Genomic DNA, 21,209 nt, shown 5'->3' on the forward strand with positions numbered 1-21,209 from the left:
GAGAGGCTAAAATTGTTCTACAGTGGATGCCCATGCATGATTAATGCAAAATGGGACCCTCATATAACAAAAAAGTCATGGGTTTTGTGGGTGGTTTTATAGTGACTACCACACACTAGGAGTGTAATTCGGGCGGGTTTGACGGATTAGATGGTCATCCCAACTTTAGCTCAACATTTAAAATTTGAATTTGAGTTGGGTTTGGGTTTCATATGAGTTTGAGTTTAAATTGGGTTTAGGCTTACTTAGATTGAGTTCGGATTTGCTAAACTTTATCGAGTTCAGTATTATAAAACCTTCTTTTACAAGATTGTTCAAATTTGGTACCAAACAATGTCAATATATTAGTTAAATTTCAATTTTACACATCATTCTATACAAAAGTTCTAACACGGATCCCTTACGGATCTATTATGTGAAGATTCTAGGGATTCCCACATCTCAGCCGTACATTGTGAATTGTGCAGTTAGAAATCATTTTACTTTTATTATTTTAAATTAAACACAAATAGTACATGACAAAAACTGACCGCATGATATACAATGAACGGTTGAGATGTGGGGATCCCTATGATCCTCACATAATGGATCCAGAGGGGAACCGTGTTCCAAAAGTTCAACCAAATCGTGTAGAGACCATTTCTAATGTTTGAACAATGCAAAGTTATAATATAATTATAATAGAATACAAAGTTTCAACCAAAAGAAACATAAAATCAACATTAATATTAATTGTTCAAATAAAAACCAATAAACTTCAATTTATAGTCATCCTAAACTTATACATAGCTTATATAATATGAAACATGATGAAGAATATAGGCACGAGAGAATATGGACTAAAAATTGAATTAAATTTGAGTTGATATGGGCAAAAAATGAATCAATACAAAGTTTCAACCAATAAAAACATAAAATCAACATTATTATTAATTGTTCAAATAAAAACCAACAAACTTCAATTTATAGTCACCATAAACTTATACAGAGCTTATATAATATGAAACAGGATGAAAAATATAGGCACGAGAGAATTTGGACTAAAAATTGAATTAGATTTTTGTTGATATGGGCAAACAATGAATCAACACAACCCAACTCAATAAATAATCAAGTTGAGATCAGGTTGGATTTGGCAAAATTTTATTTTATTTTAACCCGTTGGATCAGGTTTAATCGAATTAAGCATGTACAAATTCGGATTGACTCAACAGAAGTACACCCCTACATCACAATAGAAACACAGAGACTGCCTGTCAGTGTCATATGGTGAACCTCTCAGCTTTTAGGGTTAGCTAGATTCCATAGGAGGCATTAACAGTCAAAGATGGGTGACGCAGGGTAGCCCACAGCTGACATGAGCGAGACATGGAGGAGCTGAGAGTCGCAGCAGCTTTTTGGTCTGTCTCTTTCCCACCTAAAGTGAGAGGAAAAAGTGGGAAAATGACTTGTGCCTTCTCCAACTCCACGAGTTTTCAAATCAAAAACCTACTCTCCCATGGAGGGACAAAAAATTAAAATGTGCCATTCAATGAATTATGTTCCTCTTTTTGAATTAAATTCTAGCATGTGGCCTTTTTATGCGAGTAGTAGTAGTCGGATATTGATTGTTAGAGTTAATCGTTCATGCCGTTGTGGGATAATTTTAGAATTTAAATCTTTAGATAGTATATGCAAGTGAGTTTTATAATGAATATTACGTTTGCAAGCTACCAGACTTCAGCTCACGCGTGAAAAATATGTGATCGTAAGTGTTTGAATCTTATAGAGACACTCACGTGCATCAATGACAAAAGTTCAGCGGCTTACTTATACATTAACATGCATAAACAACTTAACTACGCATGAGTAATTTCTGGATGGTAAGTGCATTTGAGTTTTATAACGAAGCTCATATGCATCAACGGTCAAAATTCAACCGTCCACCCATATAAGCGAATATTAACGACTAGACTTTAATTACACATGAATAATTTTTACTGTAAATACACTTGAGTCTTATGACGAAACTCATACACATCAAACACCCAAAATTCAGTCAAACCTGTAAGTTTTTATCATAAGTGTGTTTGAGTCTTATGATGAAACTCATATGCATCAAACGCCCAAAATTCAATCACACACCCATACACGATGGACTCCGATTATTTTTCAGGATGCAAACTCACATGCAAGAAGCTTTGGAACGTAGTTTTGCAATTCCATGTGTTAGCTATAGATCAGGATGATACTTTTTTCACCAAACACATGGGTTGATAGTCTCCCATCACAAACAAAAAAGTGAGAAATTTAAAAAAAAAAAAAAAACCATCTGAGTAGGAACATATTCCTGTGGGAGCAACAACTACCTTTATAAAGACAACCAATCCTTACAAATTTTCTTTTAGATTCCTTGTAAAAAATCAACATTGTCTCTTATTTTTAATATAAGTGAGTAATTCATTATCAATTCTCAGTTTCAATCATATATAAATCAGGACCTTCAAACCTTGTTCAATAAAGCGTTTCTAAACCAATTTGTACTCAAGCATTTGGCCAAAATACATCTATACTTGTGATCATATTCTTACAACTGGTATTTTACATTTCCTACATTATGTGTGTAATATTGCATAAAATGAGCGTTTTAGTTGCATGTGCTATACTATACGATATTCGAATGATATCACAAATGTGAGACACCCCGTTTGATGTACAAGGAAAAGAAAAAAGGAGGGTAGCTTTATGTTTACATGCCAACTTGGTAGTGTCGTTTAATTCTTTGCAGAGAAGTTGTCAAATCCTAGTTAGTGACCCGCCCAAGCTTTATGGAAATGAGAATTTGACAACTACATGTGAAGTTTGTACCACCTTTGTATGATGCATCACATTGCACATGGTTTGGTTTTGAAACATTGTGACTTTAGGGTACAATTATGTGAGAAACTTTAGAGAAATGATATACACGTCATTTTTCTCCGTTTATGCATTCATGTTTAATATGGTATGTTGTGTCCGTTTAATTCACGCACGCTGATGATCAAAAATATAAAAAAAAAAGTTAAAAGCGAAAACAAACATTTTAACTTTTCACGGCAGTTCCACTAAAAGTCCAGTCCTAAGGTTTTCTAAAATTGAGCAGAAAATGTGCAAACTAATTATTTGTTGATGTGGCAAATAAAAAGCTTTACATTGGACATTTTTGCTTCTAAATTACAAAATTTTATTTTATCAGATCATTCAAAAACCTTAGAAAAATAAAAAGGGTCCAACTATTTTTACTGCTCAGCAGATTTACCAATGAAGACTAGGAGCTTGATCGACTGAAAAGAAATTGCAGGACTCATCTGTGGTGAAAAGACTCTGCTCTTCCATCCTCACAAGCTGGCCTTGAAACCCTTTTCCTGCAGCTACTGATCTGGACTCAGATAATTGAAACCAATTCACCATGGAAGTTGAAGAAATTGAATTATTATTATTATTATATCCAAGAGATGAATTTCCATTGCTCTCTTCCTTCATAAGAACTTCATTTGAATCACTATCTGATGAACCATCTTTGGTCTTCAAGTTCTTGAACTCCACCTCTATATTTTCACTGCTTTTGCACGTTGAAATTGGTGACTCTTCTTTCGCGGAGCCGTTGCTCTCTGCACCTTCTGTGAACAGCTTCGCTTTTAACTGACTTAGCTGCAAAAAATACAAACACCCCAATTGAAAAAAGAGTAGTCAACTTTTTTCTGCAGATCCTTGTTTATTTGGACTTTTGGACCGAGTAAATCAAAAGAGAATAACGAGACACGTAAATAAACATGGTGAGTAGAACGAGAAAATGGGTGCAGAAATCATTTTTTTGAAAAATATGCAAACAAAATGAGCTTCACTAGTAGTATGAACCTTTTCAGCAAGAGCTTTATTCTGTCTCTCAAGGCTATCAAAGTTGTGCTTTAAACCATCATAGTCAGCTTTGAGGACGCTGTAGTCTCTTTCCAACTGCTTAGTCTTCCACCGTGCGCGACGGTTTTGGAACCAAATCGCCACTTGTCTCGGTTGCAGGCCTAATTCCTCAGCCAGTTTGACCTTCCTCTCGGGCTCTAACTTGTTCTCAACCTCAAAGCTTCTCTCCAAGGCCTTGACCTGCTCCGAGCTCAACCGCCTTTTCTTCCCTGACATTTCTTCCCCAATATCTTCTTGTTCTAAAGAATCTAACATTGCCTGAAACTCCTTGCTGTAACCATATTTGTCCTTTGCAAGCTTTACCTCCTCTGCGTAAATTATGAGACTTCAAACCCATCAATAAAATAACAAAATTTGGCAGAAAAATAAGCTCGAAAGGAATTTTACCTTTTGATGGGAAATTGGAGACCAAAGCACCCAATGACTCTGAGCTGCCGAACCTCTTCATAATTCAAAACAAAACTCCAAGACAAGGTGGTATTTGTTGTTGTTTCAAATCTTTCTCAGTTTTGTGAGAGCGCTCGAACATGCAACTGGGATGCCAGAGTTGGAAGGAAGCTTTATGGTTGAATGACCAAAGTGGTAATTGATACTTCAAAATAGCTAGAAGGTTCACTTGCCTTTAAATTGTAAGACAATATGATCTGGAGCAGAAAAACCAGACTGCTAGGGGTTCCCCCTTTGCCTTGCTTTTCTTGGTTTCCTTCCTCCAAAACAAACCCTTTCAAAGAAGCAAGGAAAAACAAAGTGCACAAGTACACACCTCACAAACCAATAATCCTTTCTCCTACTCAATCATTATATAATCACCAATATATATATTGGTTTTGAATTTGTCAAAATTTTTATTACTATTTTTGACACACGTTTTTGTGATTTACTTCGTAATGTATTTCAACTATCCGAATTGTCTATATTTTATACCTTCTCTCAAGTGATAAAAATAAAAATAAAAAGATTTTCTCTCAAATATGTATCTACCAAAAATCATAAAAATCTGAAATTATATAACAGTTGGATTAAGGGTTTAGAGTTCTTTTATAGAACTATATTCATCTATTTTCTTCACTATAATGAATGTTTTAATGGTTTAATATTTATAAATTTTTTATATGAATGATTTATGAATAATGTTCCAAAAGATAACAGTTCAAATCATTAAAATGTATTACAAAATAAGCTCTACAAAAATATGTTTTTAAAATTGTGTAAAAAATGGTGCCACAAATTCGCTCACATATATAATATATATTTGATATAAATATATAATATATATCAATACACACACACATACAGAGCTTGGAATTACTGTAACTGGATGCAACAATCACACACAGGGGCAAAGTTAGAAATAACATTCAGGCCTCGTTTGGCAGCTAGGACTGTACTGACTATTTTTGTCAAATAGGATAAATAGCCACCGAATAGTACTAAATAAATTAGTCGACCGTTTGGTGCAGTATCGAACTAATGACCGTATAATTTATACTGTGTTTGGTTTTATACCGGATAGGAGAAATCAAACTTAAAAAAAAAAAATTAACTTATAAAAAAAAAAAAAAAAAACAGAAATCATCCCAAATAAATTGAAACAGCCAGTTGCAGAAGAATCCCAAATTGAAATCATCTCTCCGCCGCACCATGTTTCTTTGCAAGACCCAGTTGCAGGGGAGGACAACAAGTAGGCGATGAGGAAGGCCACAAGGAGAGGACGACGAGGAAGGCGACGAGGACTAGGAGAGCACAGATGGCGAGAGAAAGCGTCGGCGACAGAAAACGACGGCAAGAGAAAGTGACGGGGAGGACGGAGATAGTGAGAGAAGGTGACGATAAGAAGCAAATTCCTTTAAAAACCAATTACTCAAATTTGCAGACATCAACCTCCAAATTACAGACTCGTACTTGCTCACTCAACAACCAGAAAATTGTTTTACAGGTGACTTAGTGCAGCTTTATCTTTTGGATTAAATTTCAAATTTGAAACACAGAGGTGATTTTTTTTTAATTCAACCTCCTCACAACCACCGCCACCATCAGGCCAAAAAACCTAGATAACATCTATTCGATTCTAGTTCGATCCGCCATCATGGATGTCTGAATAGGGACGCCATGGCCTGGGTTTAATACGCCGCCTCTGATTTTCTGTTTGTATGTGCTTGATGTTGATCGGAGGTTGGGATGGGGAAAGGGAGAGAATGAAACTTGGATGAGGACTTGGCGATGCGTAGGAACAGTGAAGGTTGGAGAAAGAGAGACCCAACTAAATTATACGGAGGCATTAGAGTGTATAAATTAGCGGGTGTGCAGGGGATTATTAAAGTGGTGGGACCGATTTTGTTTATCCGGTGCTTAATTAGTACATCGGAATACCAAACAGTTGATACCGTATTACTAATACTATCTAGTCCTTTATACGGCGTGCCAAACGAGGCCTCAAGGTGCACAACTAAAGAATGACGGATGTAAGTCCTCGTAGAATTTAAAAAAGCGCGCCCAATACCAATTTTTTTTTTCAATTTTAAGTGAGATGTTTTATCAAGTACTTGGTTAATCCATACTCTTTGTGTTATTTGAGCATTTCCACCCATTTCGATGGATTTAGATCTATGGCTAGACTTATGGCAATTACTGTTCACATAAATAGTAAACTGCTATGGCTGTTACTATTCACAAAGATTTATTTTATTAATAATGTATAATTCAATGTTTTAGTAATTATTGAACGAATGAGATTGATTTAGAATAGGTGACTGTGATTGTACAATGTGTTCATGTCTTTCAAAAATCTTGTTTAAATATTTATAAATGAATTGTGGTACATCTTAAAAAACCTAATAAGATAACCTAATAATTACATGTAACCAATGTAAATTTTTTAATTTTTAATTTTAATTTTTCTGATTTTTCTATTCTTTTTTTTTTTTTTTGTAATTTTTATGAATTTTTGGATTTTAAAAAATTATTACTACGAAAAATAATAAGAATCGTGAATTAAAGTGAGAATTTGAAATGGACGTCTTTGATTTGGCGAAGTGTTGAGTACATTGGAAGTAGTCGTTGTGGTGGGCCCCAGGCGACAAAATTTGTCGCCCCACTCTCCCAGTTGGATGCATGTAATGCACCCGCCTGGTGCAATAAAAATTAAAAGGCATCGCTGACGTTAGGCTGCTGTCGACACCTTATATTTAGATCTAACATCAGAATCACATGGATGGTAAGCCTTGGGGACCAACAAATAGATGAATGGGTGTTTTTGGTTGATTTGGGATTTAGGCATATCCATTTAACAAGGGCAAAAATGCTGAACAAATAGATAAGTCATATATGTATAAGGTTTGGAGGTTAAATTTGTTATACGTATGTATGGAAAGAGGGAATTCTTCTTCGTGAACTGTTAGAATCAACTCTACAACTAAGTATTTTGGTGTTATATTCGTCTCTTAGTGGTTGTGGATGAGGAGTGAGCAATAAAATTAATGGTGGTGACAGGTTGATTATTATTCGCCATAATCTAATACAATGTTACGAGAGACACAATTATGATTTAAGCGGGTGCCTGGTTCCACCAATTTTTTCCAGGAAAGGAATTCTCTTCGAATCCCTTCCTCCTAATTCACCAAATCAGGGAATCCGTGCTGTTGAAATTTGATCTAACGACTGAAGTTATTATCTCTACTAATTAATAAAACACTCATTGTCAACTAAAACCCTATGAAATTACCAGTTTAACCCTCTAATTAAAACAGAACATGAATAAGAAATATAAGGTAGAAATGTAATTTCACACAACCAAATTTTGCTATATTTTTTCAAAGCTTCAGCTACATGTGCTCCTAACATATCTCTAATTAAAAATAAATAAATAAAAACTTCTCACTTCCACATTCTCTATCACTCTCTTTCTCTCTCCTTCTATTTCAAAAACAAAACAAAAAAAATTTCTCACACACTTTGTGTGTGCTCCTATGCTAATAACTTTTAAAATAAATTCATACTTATAATCGTTGGATCAAACTTTATTGACACAAATTCGCTATTTTAGTGGATTAGTTAAAAAGAATTCGAAGGAGATCCTTTTCCTTTTTTCCAAAAACCTGTGGGGGGCCGGGTGCCACCTCGGGCCCTTATGAGATTCGAGCTGCACACACAGCTAGATTGCATTGTTTTTGCTTTATTGCTGTCAGTCGCAGTGATGCGAATGGTTTGATTGGGACCCCATTGCACTTTTATTTTATTTTTTTCTTTTTTTGAAGGAAAGATGGTAAGTGAGGGTAAGTCAAATTAAAAAGCTGGATTCAACCATATTTTTACCCCAAGCCTTAGATTTGCTTTTTCAGTTAGCTTTTTGGGTGTACTATCTACACACCTTATTTTATTTCTTACATACTTTTATTAATTTTTGTTTATTGATTTTCTTCAATTCATCCGATCAAATGATCAAAAATTAAAAAAAAAATGAAAAAGTAAAAGAGGTGTGTGAATATCACATTCTTAGATTTTTTGTCCTAGGCATCTTCTTTTTTGGAATATTTATTTAATTGAGGATTCATTTCTCATGTGTTATTTTAATTCTAATTTTTTAATAAGGGAAGTTGAACTTTCACATCATTAATTTGTTTCTTTTCAAAGTGACTCATATCGTTTTCTGTAAAAAAAAAATAATAATAAATAAACATAACTTATATCATTTCATGATTTTAAACAGTTGTCACTAAAAATCAGTGGCAGAGACTATAGGATCATTATTGTCCATGATGTTAATAATTTAAAGAATGAGTATTTTAACGAAAAGTTTTCAGTATTATTCATTTGAACGAAAAATCATATTTTTATATTAAAAAATTAATTTATATTAAAAAAATCAATCATGTATTATTCATTTTGTCCTTTATTTTATCATTATCATTAAAACTCAAAGTTTTCAAGTTATTTTCATTAGTTTTCCTTTAAAAAAATTTCATGTGTTGTATGTGTATTGCATTTGATCCTTTAAATAGTTAGGACAAATTAATTTACAATTTTCTCTTTCTATTTTTTTTCTCTCTTCTTGTGTGTGTTTCTATTGTGCGCATCAAATGCTCGATAAAATTCCTCAGTTGGCAAAGCCTTGACAATCTTGAACGTTTATTTATAGAGAATACGACTACAATTAAGCATTCCCCCTAATCTCTTTTTCTTTCCCTTCCCTTCCCTATTGTTTAAACGACTACGATTATTTCACGTTAACATCTTGTTTGAATTTTTTTATATAGAGAAATAAACAAAAAGTAAAGTGTGAGAGGAGGGGAGGGAAAAAGATGGTAATAGGAGAAGAAATAATTCTACTTCATTGCGTAATCCAAACAAAGAAAAAAAATTTGAATAGAACAATTGTAACAAAAGAATACCGCCTAATGAGGTTAAGACACGTTGATTAAAAAAAGCCAAACATATGAACTGGGTGACTTTTAAATAGATCGGATCAAAAATAATTTTTATAAATTCCATTCCAAAATTTCAGAATTGGATCAGATCATATCACAATTTCAAATTCGGAACTTTGAGCATATTCGAAAAATTTGAAAATCGGAATGATCTTGAAAATTTTAGAACGTAACTTGGAAATTCATTATAAGTTTTTTAATACTCTCAAAACCTTTTTGTACATATAATTTATTGTTATTTCTTATTATTTGGCATATGCTTATGTATAAATTCATTTAATTTTGAATATTCTTAAACTTTTTGGTACATAAAATTCAGTCATAGGATAACAATCCCTATAATTATGGCTCAATCAGGCACTATGATCTCCAATGTGGTTAAGAGCCTTCCCAACTCGAGATTCTTAATGACGTCACTTACACTGGCGGAGCCAGGTTAAGGGCTACCCTGTAGCCCAGTTAGCTTTTTGTACATACATGATCAGATCATATCACAATTTCAAATTCGGAACTTTGAGCATATTCGAAAAATTTGAAATCAGAATGATCCTGAAAATTTCAGAACGTAACTTGGAAATTCATTATAAGTTTTTTAATACTCTCAAAACCTTTTTGTACATACAATTTATTGTTATTTCTTATTATTTGGTATATGCTTATGTATAAATTCATTTAATTTTGAATATTCTTAAACTTTTTGGTACATACAATTCAGGCATAGGATAACAATCCCTATAATTATGGCTCAATCAGGCGCTATGATCTCCAATGTGGTTAAGAGCCTTCCCAACTCGAGATTCTTAATGACATCACTTACACTGGCGGAGCCAGGTTAAGGATTGCCCTGTAGCCCAGGTAGCTTCCGGTGAAAAATAAAATTTTACATTTAATTTTGATTGATTTTCGAATGTAACCCACTATATATTTAGTCATTAATCCGATTTCTTTAGATTTAACTATATAAAATTATATAATACAGTTTACATACCATCTCTTTTTCTTACATCCTTTTTTTTCATCGTTTCTTGTATATGTACAAGTTTGGATTTGTTTGAATTTTAACACATATTTATTTAATTACAAATTTTTTTGGCTCACCTTGTGAATTTTTTTAAGCTAGCTGATACAACAAAAAATACGGTTATCAAGTTTCTTTATTTATAAAAATTTAAATTTTTAAGCTAGCCCATCCGGTAAAAAATTCCTAGCTCCGCCATTGATCACTTACTACATTTTTCCTAGTCAAACGAATAATGATGATGTGAGGGATAACGAGTCTCAAATCCTCCAATTATAGTACACCACATGTACCTTAATGAATGATCTTCAAACTCAAAACTACTAGTGCATAAGGACACGACCTTCAGCCATGAAAGGTAACAATTCCTCTAACCTTGAGCTCTTAAATTTTCATCATCCATTAGTGTGACAAGATCTAATATGTTTATTATTTTCTTGGTTGCAGGAACGCTCAAGTAATTCTAAAAGTGTTTATGCAAAACAGAAATATAGACACGAACAACAATATAGACAGCATATTGATCGGGCGATGTTATATAGACAGCAAGGTTTGAATCTCAACTCCATCAATTAGAACTGGAATTGCTTTGAGGCTTAAGCATGTAGGGGTCGCATTGATTTGGTGCCTTGAATCTCAGAAGCAGTGATGAATTCCAGAAACGTATTTCAGAACCATAGACGAGGAAGGCACATGCATTATCTCAGTTTCAACGGGTTTAGGTAGAGAATAGTTAGGTTTCCCTTTAAGGAGTCTGATCCGGTTGCCGTGCAAGCTTGGAATTTTTCCATAACATGCCAACAAGAAATAGGTTCCTTGTGGGACACTCCATTTGTGCCACTGAGATTAAGGGCACTTGGTCCCAAAGCCTCACTTCAACATATCTAAGTTGCGTGAGTTTTCAAACCCTTATGATGAGTCCATTAGTTTCATTCTCTAGGGAGGGTTCTTTATGAAAAGAAAAAGCAACAAAGAAAGGCTAGGTTTAGTGAGAAAGGAATATGAACCCTAGGTTCCGATATTGGGGAAAGCGAGAATTGAATTGGAGATCTTGGGTGCAAATGTGAACAATCTTAATCAATTGAGCTACGCGTCATTTGCATCAAAAGTAAATGAATAGTGAGAAAGGAACATGAACCCACTTTCATTATTTCGCTCTCATATGTTTGTTTCAGCAAAGGGTAGCTGAATTTGTTGAAATGAAAAGAGAACAATATAAACTTGGTGTGAATTGTGAAAAGATGGCTTGGATAAAGATTACAGGGAATACGATTGAAAAGAGTGCTTATATTATTGTGGAATTCGCAATGCCATAACACAATTTGTACGTTTGTCTGATTTTCCTTTCCCCTGTTGAGTCTATCAACACTCAATCTAGAAGTGATATGAATTTCCAACCTTATGATACAATAGGAATGCATCTACAACAATATATCAAGTCGATCATGCACTGCCATGCTTTGATACGTCAGAATAGCATCCCGGCAGCGCTTGATTGACTCTAGATATCACCACAATGGCATCTCCGTTGTAAGCTTTCTTGCCACTAGATATATGTTCGACAAGGTAGTTACATAACATGTGAATTGAAACTCTTAACAAAAGAGAGAAACCTAACCACGTGTGTCTAGGGATGGGCAAAATACCCATGGGTTTGGGTAACCGCGGTTACCCGCCCATTTAAAGTTCATGGTTATGGTTATGGGTAACCGTTTAGACGACCAAACGGTTATGGGTGTAACCGTTTATCCGTGAAATTTAAATGTGCGGTTATGGGTATTACCCACGGTTATAACAGGTATCCATTTACCCATTTAATTTAATATATGTAAAATTTATAATATTTTTAACGGTTATAACACATTTATGTATTTGTGCTAAACTTTTCGTATACAGAAAGTTTGAAGCACAAGAAGCCAACAAGGAGAAAGAGCTAACTTGAAGCTTATGACCTATCTTGCAGTTAACAGAAAGTACTGGTATTAGTGTAGAAAAATGTTTATTTTTAGAAGCTTTACTTTGTAATTATATGGATTATAATTAAAGATTTGCTTGGGTGTAACAAAAAAATTTCGTTCATAAACAATTATTTCAATTATTGGAATTGTATGAGGACTTAAATGATTAAAATAGGAAAATGCATGCTAAAATGTACCTATAACGGTATTTAATTGTCAGAAAACGAAAATTATGACAAATTTTTTTTTTTTGTAATTTTCAAGTTGTTAAAAAAAAAAAAAAAAAAAAAAAAAAAACATGTAGACGGGAAAAAAAGGGTAAATGGGTGAAAAACTGATAAACGGGTTCAAAAACGGGTAAATGGTTATGATTGAATAGGTAAACGGTTATGGTTAAATGGGTACACGGTTATGGGTATGGTTAACCGTTTATAAACGGTTATGGATATGGATATAACCGTTTATGCAATTACCCAACAGGTAAATAGTTATGCGGGTATGAACATAAACGGTTATGGGTAAATAACAACCGTTATCCTCCCACCATAACTGTTGCCCATCCCTACGTGTGTCGGTATGTAATTGGGTCACGCAAGGACTAATGAACAACAAAAATTAAACTTCACAATACAAGCTATAGTAATTTGCTAGCTGCATTTGATTTCATAATATTTTAAATTACACGCAGTTAAATCTTTGTCGGATCCTATTCCGAAACAAATTTCCCACACTCTAAATCTTGCAGTTTTTAGCCGCTCTGTGTAATTTCTAGTGAAACAAATCAAGGGCAAACAAATTTACGCTGCCCTTACCTACCTTTCTTCAATGTCAACCTCAAAATTGTGTCAAAATTTGTATAAGCCTAACCTGCGTTCGGTGTACATTCCTACTTCTAATCTTGGGATGATGAAAATGGAATGCAGCAGGAAGAAATGTCGATTCCAGCAACCTCCATGGCATCACAGACCCACTCGGGGACATCACCTTTCGGAAACTACAAGACAATAAGATGCGAAACATTTCAACAGATGGACTTTGGACATGCAGATATAAAAAGATGAAGGTGTCTAAAGAAAATACCATTTGTTGCAGAAATTCACGTACAAACCTGCAAAAAAAGTTTTAAGAAAAAGGGTTAAACTGGTACAACTAGAGGTCCGGAACAAGTGAGAACTACGGTTGAGAAGGGTAAATCAGAGGCAAACATACTCTGGAAACCTTCCCTCGATTATTGAAGAGTGCAGATTTCTACTTAGCTGCATTTAAAAGGGAAGAGAGAGAAAGAGGGAGGAAGGGTTTTAGTTAAGAAATGCAGAGGAAAAAAATTATCCGGCAAGTAAAATATAATAACTTTTGCGTTCTAAACCTTCATCATGTAATATAAATTGTGATATGACAGAAGCTGAGATCCCATAGCATCTTTCGTAACAAGGCAATGAATGTAAGCTCTAGTATAATTTTTGCAGACCTGCATTTGAAGAAATAGAACGAATCAGTTATACATCATTGATCGACTTCTGCATTGATCTTTCACGCAAAAGATTAGCCCATATATGCATACCATACAATCACATGTAGGATCAACAGGGCGGGTATCTTCAGCCATTGCTTTCTGTTTGAGTTTCAGCACTCCCTGAAATAGTAAACATCACATACAAAATGAGAGGAAATCTTCTTTCGTACTGTTGAACTATACATCCAGTTGTCAACAGAATTAGGTCCACTTGTATAAAATACTGTATAGCGACGACGCTCAATGAACGTGCACTGGATGTGGCAATACCCACATAAATATTGTACGACACAGTTCTAAGTGCATTAGAAAACATAGAACATTAACTAGAAAGCTTTGAAGAAACACCAACTCATTTCAAGCTTGAACACTATAAAGTACAAAGGTCGTTGAGAAGTTTTGAAATAAGCAAGTGTTATTTGTCACATTCATATAACAACAAACTTAAAGAGGACAAGTAGAGCTTAGCTGGTAGAACAAGATGCAAGCATCTAAATTCGTATCTGATAAGAATTATATCCCCATCTAATTAAGAAAGAAACGGCAATGATTCATGAAGTTCGAAATCAAAGTTCAAACAAATAATCCTGACCAAATAACCACACAAAATTACAAGCTGTGACGGAACTTAACAGAGGAACCAACCTACTTGAATATCAAACTGAATACTCTCCTTCCAGTGATTACAAGGACTATTTTAAAATGGGCTTAACAGAACCTCATGGCGTTGCCAAAAAATTTAGCTGCTAGTGTGTTTCTAGTGCATATATTTATAAGTCGTTCATATAAAAAATTTTAGTACACAACTACACATACATACACGCATACAGGAGCTCTTGTAAGCAACTAACGTAAATAACTAATGATAGAAGTGTACTCATTCCCTCTAGTAAGCAACTAAAATAAATACAAATCATCCTGATGAAAGGAGTATATTAATCATAGATGTAATGGTTCAAGATTAGCTGTTTATGATGTTAATCAATTACTACAGTTGGATGGCACACATAAATATATTCAATAAAAATGTAAAAGTGTAGATCAGAATGTTCAAGTAATCACCTCGGGTACAAGAGCTGTACCAAAGCGAGCAGTACGTGTGGGATAAACACAGTCATACATGTCAGCACCTAGAGCACTGCAAACTACAATATCCAGAGGATAACCAACACCCTGAAAGATGCGCAAGAAAATATCATGACTTGGGATACTTAAAGGAAGTTCAAATGGAAATTAGTAAGTCTCCAGCACCATAACATATCGCGGTTTCTCCTCAGGCAATGCGGCAGTGCATTGTGCAACAACACGCCAAAATGAATCCTTACTTTCACCGCCAGAAAGACCGCCAATAGCATACCTGTCACAGTAAACTTGGTCAACTCAGCTGCTTAATAGAAGTTACCAACACCACCAACCGTGAAACAGAAGCGCATGTGTAGTATTGCAAGATTTCCAAATCCCATTAAATATTAGAACAAATGTAAACACGTTGCTAATTCTGCAGAGAGTTCGAATTTCAAACCAATAAAGTTGAAATTAAGGAACAACACAGAAAAAATTGTGTTAACCCGTCAGAAAGAGAAGGAGAATTTTAAATTCTTTCTTCCACACTTTAGAACATTATTAACCAAAAATAAGCCATTGACAGTATTGCCACTCTGCTTTTAAAGGAAAAATATAATCAATACACCTTGGCTTTCTATGAGACTAACATAAATGATCAGTGATTTTAAATGTGTTATGGTGTTTTTGTACCATAAGGCTGCACTTATTATCTTCTTTTTTTCTTCCTTTGTAAAAGCGGTATTGGGGAAGAGGGGAATTGAACTTGTGACCTTGGTTGCAAGATGCATTCTGTAAGTGATGCATCATAGTTCATTTTTACATACAAGCATTGTTACTATTTTATCATGAAATATTACAAATTCAACAACTTTTGTAACTGGCTAACTTCAAAAACTACAACGGATTACCAATGTGCCGGATAAAGTGACCTACAACGAATCAGCCACTAAAGAGAACATACCCGGGTAAGTTTCGATTCACCAAGCCTTTAACACATGTATCTCTGCTCACAAGTTATGGACATGAAACAATTTGTTAGTTGTTACAAACGCATTATTAGTATAAGGAACAGAACAATAATAAAAAAATGCACTAAAAGATCAACATAAAGCATGCAGATTACATATTCAGTTGAAGTTCACCTTAATACAGGATCTAAGCCACCTTGTACAATACCAAATAAGTTCTGCTCTGTTGGTCTCTTGTGAGCTGTTTATAAAAGCAGTGCAGATAAATACAAAGCTGACCAGCCGAGACGAGCATAAAAATTGAGAACATAAAGCATTACAACTTACAATAAATAGGACGAAAACTAAAAAGTTACGCACAATCTAAGAATTGTATATGGCTATTATGGATGAATTGGGGAACTAAGGAAAGAAGGAACTGCTGAATTGATAACTATTGAAATAGTTGGAATGTAAGCATAACCTGTCGCATACATATACGACGAGAAATCACCTAGTCATGATGTTGTAAATCTAAGAAACTTGCTAATAACCATGAAATTGGACCTAAAGAATAGACTTCACCTAGTTCAATAAACTTAGCACAGCACAGTAGCTCTAAAGCCTAAGAAAGATCTTCTAGGTAATCTATCAAACTTGAGATGATTATATATGATTATACATGTATAAATGCACACATATACATATATCTATGTTACCTTTTCCTGTAAAGTGTAAACTATTTAAAAGTATATATACAAGAAACACCAGTGACAATCAAATATAATTCACCTTTAATGCATCTGTCTATCCATCGTATAGTGCGATCCATGGCCTCCTTAACTCTTGGACCAGTGGTGGTGGTTTTGACTACATCATCGAGGGCCATAATAATATCTGCTCCAATTCTGTTCTGCACAGATCATTGAAGGTACAGAAAGGATGGTAGAGGGAAACACTTGGTTAGAAAATAAATGTTTTAATTAGACATAATATCTTGAAAGCTATACTCTATGTTACAAACTCATCAAGCTTCTCCCGCTGCTAAAGAGCCCAGAAATTCAAAGTCAAGATCTCATGCTCTAATACCCATGAATTAATTTGGTTTACCACTACATTCAAAACCTTAACAGAAGGTGCCAGCAATTTAATTACAAATTCAATGAATTGAAGTATTAACTATCAGAAGTTTAACTATTATTGTTTGTTTTTTGGGAGTTTTAACGAAACACTCCCGGTACTGTTCACTTTTAACGAAAAACCATATTTTTACCTTTCCCTGGTACTATTCACGACACCTTTATTTGTCCTTTTTCATTAAAACTAAAGTTTTTTTGGACTTTTCATTAGTTTTCCTTTGTTTTTTACTATTATAAATTCAATTATTTTTTGGGCTGCCCATGTGATGGGCCTTGTTTTAAGAGTTTGGATTTCATACTCTATTCTTATTTCCTTTCTATAATTCCATGTGCTACATCTATATCATTACGACATCTTGATGAAGGACACTCAATGGCATAGATTGGTGTAAAGACCTTGGTAGTTAACCCAAAAATTACATGCAGATAACCAAAAAATGAAATGAAATAGAAGTACGTACTTGGATTTGAATTGACTCCTCAGGTGTCAAAAGCATTGGCTTTCCATCAACTGGTGACTGAAGTAGGAGAATAATCAGTTATCATCCTTATGGACGAACGACAAACCCAAAATAAAAAAAATTCTTGATACACCTAATTATCAGCATGAAACATTTAAGTACAAAATGAAAAAGTAATATAGCATTAACAATAAACAAGGTATAGACTTTTATATAAAATAAATGACAACACCCATCTATGCTTGCCAAAATGAGATGAGATATAAGAAAAATATTTTTTAAGGTTAGTTTTCCAAATTATGAAACAATTATTGTAGATTACGAAAGATGAAGATAAAGTGTGTTCACTGGCAAAACAAATGGACATTAAAAGTTTTTTATGACATATCGGCCCCTAAGAATGGGGCAGTTGGATTAAACGATAATCAAATTATTAATAATTATGAGCATAATAGGTTAAGCATAAGGGTATCTCCATGCCTCAGCTGCTCTGTTCAGTTCTCCCCAAGTACACTAAAAGAAAGAGGAATCAGCATCACCCTTCTTTCCCCATGTCCACCATTGCATTCCACCAGTATGACTCACATACAGTACTTGATATTAGCAATGCAATCAAAAGAAGAAATAATTGGAGACAATAACTCTTTCGCTGCACAAAAATGGCTTTCTTCATCCCAACAAACTCCTACTTTTCCTTTAAAATTAATTAAATTTGGTGCTTTAATCTTTCTCCTTTCATTTATAGAAGATATTGGAGACAACTTGTTAGCGATTGTAAAACTTTGCCAGGGCTTGATCCAGTGACGATAGCTCAACATGAGCGAACAACTCAATCATTATTCACCACCAGCACCTAAACTACAATAAGCAGTGCCAAAATAAGAGATTACCTGAAATGTTACACCTTCTTCGGTGATGTCAGCTAAATGCAATAATGATACCTGAAAACAGTAACAAAATAAATTGTATGATTTCACTGCATAAATTATTTACTGATACAAAAAAAAATGTCCACAAAAACAGCATTAATAAACTGGCCAACAAAACAACCACATCGTCAATAGCATAAGTTCATCAATCCAAGCTGAAAAGAATTATCAAAATCTGGGCTACACATTATGAAAGAATGCCCATTCTACTTCTACAGTAGCATACATTAGAAAGTAAGTTTAAAAACACCGTCTTTGATATGTTATTTAGTTATTTATAACAAAGTACAGTAAGCAAACAAGTCATTGGAACAGTAGATACTGACTTGTTCCCATGCCTCCTGGACAAATGTGACATACTCAAATAAGGGAAAGCTTAACTATAGTAACATAAAGTTCAATGTAACCAGTAAGAATCACAAAGTAGGGGCAAACCTGGAGAATGAGAACGGAAAAAAATGGAGGGGGAAGAGGCAGAGGGATTTATTTAGGACAATAAATTCATCACAATGCACAAGCATCCATTAAACGTGTTGCATAAATAGTTTCAGATGGATTGTATTTCAATAAGTACGTCAACAGAACTCTAGACATGGAAACAATTTAAAACGAAAAAACAATTAAATCAAAATCAATATGTAACATATAGTGAAATACTGAGGGAAACTAACCATCTGAAAGCCACCAGAATCAGTAAGCAATGCTCTTGGCCACTTCATAAATTTGTGGAGACCTCCCAACTCATCAAGAAGCTCAGAGGTCGGACGAAGTGCCAAATGATACGTATTGCCAAGTATTATTTGAGCACCAATATCTTCAAGCTGTTCGGTTGTCAACCCTTTTATAGTTCCTGAAACCAAGAAAACCTTATCCATATCATTGATTACTCAATACAACAAAGCCAAGGGCATCCATGAATGTTGTTCATATATGCACATCAACATCTAAGGTGAACAAAGAAAAATTATGGAGGCATTGAATATTGGACAATAGGAGCGAAAAGTGTGTGTGTGTGCATGCATGCACGCGTGAAGATTTTACACAACGCACATACTGATAATGTTTTATTAATGTCAGCACCTAAAGCTAGCCCACAAAAATATGTTCTTGAGACAACGAATCCTCGATAAGTCGTTAACAGATCAAATACCAATTGAATTGAAAGCTAATTAGCTCAGATAAAAGATTAATTTACTCATGAGGAATAGCTTCTATTCAGTACCAAAATGTATGAAATTTAAAGCAATACCTTGCGTTCCAACGGGCATGAAAAGTGGTGTCTGGCACACAAAGTGAGGCAGGGTCAATCTAGCTGCACGAGCACGGTTAAACCTCCCCAAAACCTGAATCACAAAATAGATAAAACCGAACAAATTTCCCACATCAGTAAACAGAAACAACCCAACAAACCAACAAACATTGTATTGATTTCGAATGAATGGAGACAGTGAGCTTATCAATCTTTCATTCATTCATTCCTATGCAAATATAAAATACAAAATAAAAAAGTGCCTATTGGGATGAGAAAGTTCAAAACTTTAAATATAAAACCATTAAAAATCACAACGTAAAAGAAACCATGGCCCTAGAATTCGAAACCTACCTCGAAACGAAGCGCCATTGGTGAAGGATTTATCAATGAAGGAAGCAGCTTTGTAACTGTATTGTAAACCCAAACCCAAAACCTTAACTTGCAATGTAATGGCTGTAGAGAGAGCCCCAGAGAAAGCGAATAATAACGAGAAGAAGAAGAAGAGAGTTGGAATAGGAAGCGAAGAAGAAGGGCGGCGAGCGGCGGATTTTTGAGTGCCGCAGCCGGCGGTGGTTGTGGTGTTCTGTTATCTGTTTGGTTTTCAGTCTTGGAAAGCCCGGGCGGCGGGGATTCTGAGTTTACATTGGATTGAAGGCCGGGTCTTGCGCTCAAGTTTGACCGTTGTCACGCGTATTCTACTTGTACTTTTTGTGTTTTCGATCCTTCTTTTTACTCTTCCATTTCTTCTTTCGGGTATTTGAATTTTGGATTTTCTTTTCACGTTGGGTCAAATGTTGGGATCTAAAGCTATGGAGAGAGTTAAAGGTCTAAAAGCTAAAAAATGATTTAATTTGTTTAAAAATTCATCTCCAATTGAAAGCTAGACTATAATCCTATGAAACCCACTAGGTCATTATTTAGCCTTTTTTTGGGCTGGTCTTCTCAGTTGCAATGATTGATTCAAATTCAAAGGTTAGGAATGTGGAAGGGCAATTCTTGGCAGCTGCTGCATTTAAGTTCGATGGCATCACAACATCGTTACTAGCCGAGGTGACTGCTGCTTGTGAAGTAGCTTTGTTTCTGCAACAATGGCCCCTTGCAAGGGGTGTGATATCCACACAATCTTTTTTACTTCTCCCACATTTTTTTGGTTTTTGGCCGTCAGATTGGATGAATTGAAGAAGATCAACGGACAGAAATTAACAAGAAATATGTAAGAAGTAAAAAATGGTATGTGGATAGCACACCTCCCACTGCAAATGTGGGGATGGAGGGGATGCCCTTATGGTTGTTTCAGCAATCCAACTAATGGGTCACGGCTAATAATGGTCCTTTTGGGCACCTACTAGAGGATACACGGAGGATTCTACAAAATGTTGGACAATGGAAGAATACTTCCGTCCGAAAGGATGCCAATAAATTGGCTCATCGCCTAGATAGATTAGGCCTAATTTAGCTCACCCGGTCTCTTGGTTCGAGCAACCTCCTAATGTAATTTTTCGTCTTGTATTGGAGGATACTATTAGTTGTTAAGTTGTTTGGTGCGGGACATGCTTTTTCCCTTCGAT

General features: G+C 34.8%; 2 protein-coding genes across 2 annotated transcripts; both read right to left on the reverse strand.

Annotated features, from left to right (window-relative positions):
- Positions 1-3,125: 3,125 nt before the first annotated feature.
- On the reverse strand, positions 3,126-4,732 carry LOC137718013 (homeobox-leucine zipper protein ATHB-6-like). The gene is made up of 4 exons (XM_068457537.1): positions 4,557-4,732; positions 4,324-4,469; positions 3,877-4,244; positions 3,126-3,669 (listed from the first exon to the last, which is right to left on the reverse strand). Exons 2-4 carry the CDS (start codon positions 4,382-4,384, stop codon positions 3,274-3,276), a joined length of 825 nt encoding a protein of 274 aa, XP_068313638.1. The 5' UTR covers positions 4,385-4,469; positions 4,557-4,732; the 3' UTR covers positions 3,126-3,273.
- A 7,959-nt stretch (positions 4,733-12,691) lies between these two features.
- LOC137717912 (uncharacterized) lies at positions 12,692-20,382 on the reverse strand. Its single transcript, XM_068457417.1, has 15 exons — positions 19,993-20,382; positions 19,639-19,732; positions 19,061-19,239; positions 18,351-18,401; positions 17,461-17,517; positions 16,653-16,773; positions 16,056-16,122; positions 15,875-15,916; positions 15,100-15,205; positions 14,911-15,021; positions 13,897-13,968; positions 13,702-13,803; positions 13,545-13,591; positions 13,416-13,443; positions 12,692-13,329 (listed from the first exon to the last, which is right to left on the reverse strand). The coding sequence occupies exons 1-15, from the start codon at positions 20,008-20,010 to the stop codon at positions 13,228-13,230; spliced, it is 1,197 nt and encodes a 398-aa protein (XP_068313518.1). The 5' UTR covers positions 20,011-20,382; the 3' UTR covers positions 12,692-13,227.
- Between the last annotated feature and the right edge of the window lie 827 nt (positions 20,383-21,209).

This window comes from Pyrus communis, chromosome 15 (genome assembly GCF_963583255.1).
Source record: "Pyrus communis chromosome 15, drPyrComm1.1, whole genome shotgun sequence".
NCBI classification, from domain to species: domain Eukaryota; kingdom Viridiplantae; phylum Streptophyta; class Magnoliopsida; order Rosales; family Rosaceae; genus Pyrus; species Pyrus communis.